At 61.5% G+C, this 1,542-nt stretch overlaps 2 protein-coding genes across 5 annotated transcripts in view; one reads left to right on the top strand and one right to left on the bottom strand.

Moving 5' to 3' along the window:
* The window catches only part of LONP1 (lon peptidase 1, mitochondrial), a 31,552-nt gene extending 31,184 nt beyond the window's left edge, over positions 1–368 (top strand). For 2 of the 4 annotated variants that reach the window (XM_007460555.1, XM_007460553.1), the window contains exon 19: positions 22–198. In XM_007460555.1, coding sequence (XP_007460617.1) covers positions 22–198 — 177 coding nt within the window. Of the gene's footprint in view, positions 1–21 lie in introns of all 4 variants that reach the window. The other 2 variants (XM_007460552.1, XM_007460554.1) reach the window with 2 other exon arrangements.
* Positions 369–506: 138 nt separating this feature from the next.
* RPL36 (ribosomal protein L36) overlaps positions 507–1,542 on the bottom strand; it is a 1,452-nt gene continuing 416 nt past the window's right edge. Inside the window, exons 3-4 of the mRNA XM_007460551.1 lie at positions 698–832; positions 507–627 (exon numbers count right to left, since the gene is read on the bottom strand). Coding sequence (XP_007460613.1) covers positions 538–627; positions 698–832 — 225 coding nt within the window. The 3' untranslated portion in view covers positions 507–537. The remainder of the gene's footprint in view (positions 628–697; positions 833–1,542) is intronic.

The following is a 1,542-nucleotide window of genomic DNA, read 5'->3' as shown; positions in this document are numbered from 1 at the left end:
CCCCCCCCCCCCCCATCCCAGGCCAAGCGTGCCGGAGTGACGTGCATCATCCTGCCAACTGAGAACAAGAAGGATTTCTACGACCTGGCAGCCTTCATCACCGAGGGCCTGGAGGTGCACTTCGTGGAGCACTACCGCGAGATCTTCAACATCGCCTTCCCCGAGGAGCAGGCTGAGGCCCTGGCTGTGGAGCGGTGACCCTGGCTCTGGGCACTGCAGGCACTGCTGGGTCCGCCGGGGCTGAACTGCGCTCAGGGGAGAGGCTCCAGGCAGCTGAGCCACAGGAAGCTCAGGAGAGGCCTGGAGCCCGACCTCAATCATGGCTTAATCACTGACTATTTAATTATGATTAAAAGCCGTTTCCAGTACTGCTTGGTTGGCTGTGGCTTCTTTCTGTGCTCACCACCCTGCCTGTCACCAAGGTGCCCAGGGACACTTGTGCCCCAGCAGATGGCCCCCCCCCCCCCTTCCCACTGACTGGCGGCACAGAAACCTCAAGTTTCTGGAAAAGTTTTATTGTACACAGAGGGGAAGGGCTCAGTCCTTCTTGGCTGCCGCTTTCCTCATGGCGGCCAGGACATTGCTCAGCTCCTCTCTCTTCCTCTTGGCACGGATGTGTGTCCCCACCTGCCGGGCAAGGAGGGCCGTGAGCCTAAGTCCCAAGTCCCACCCCAGCCCTAACAGGGATCCTACCTACCCTTTTCTTGATGAACTTGAGGGCCCGCTTGTCCTTGGAGACCTTGAGCAGCTCCATGGCCCGCCGCTCATAAGGGGCAAAGCCGCACACCTCCCGGATCATGTCCCGCACGAACTTGGTGTGCTTGGTGAGGCGCTGCGGGAGAAGGGAGGCGTCAGGGCGGGGCTCGGAGGGGGCGCCCGGCCGCTCAGGGTCTCCGGGTGGAGTGTTGTATGTCTGTTAACAAGGGAAGCCCAAATCCTCCCCAGTCCCCAATCTTAGCAACATTAAAGTGGCACGTCACACCCGGCCCTTGCACGGGCTGTTCCCCGGGCCCAGAACCCTCTCGCCCTGGACACAAGCCGGGCACCGTGGAGTCGGGGCCGCTTAATGAAGAAATATATAAACCCCCATGAGCCTACGATTCCTCAACCTGACACACAAGGAATCCGCTTTCCCTCCACATTCCAACCCCGATCCAGAAACCCTTCTATTCGGCAAACTCCTGCTCATGCGTCAAAACCCGCTCCCAATTCGCTCCTGCCCCAGCTTCCGAATCCACGGGCCAGGTGGGTCACATTACTTAGCTCCGGCGGGCGTTCGCCGCGCAGGCGCGTAACCGGCATCTTCACACACTGCTCTGGGCAAGCCCGACACCCCCTTTCTTCCGTTTAAGACACCAGGGCTGGGCTTCCCTGGTGGCGCAGTGGTTGAGAGTCCGCCTGCCAAAGCAGGGGACACGGGTTCGTGCCCCGGTCCGGGAAGATCCCACATGCCGCGGAGCGGGTGGGCCCGTGAGCCATGGCCGCTGAGCCTGCGCGTCCGGAGCCTGTGCTCCGCAACGGGAGAGGCCACAGCAGTGACAG

Source organism: Lipotes vexillifer, unplaced genomic scaffold, assembly GCF_000442215.2.
Source record: "Lipotes vexillifer unplaced genomic scaffold, Lipotes_vexillifer_v1.1 scaffold1011, whole genome shotgun sequence".
Lineage (NCBI taxonomy): Eukaryota > Metazoa > Chordata > Mammalia > Artiodactyla > Lipotidae > Lipotes > Lipotes vexillifer.
This window is presented reverse-complemented; position numbering and strand designations above follow the sequence as displayed.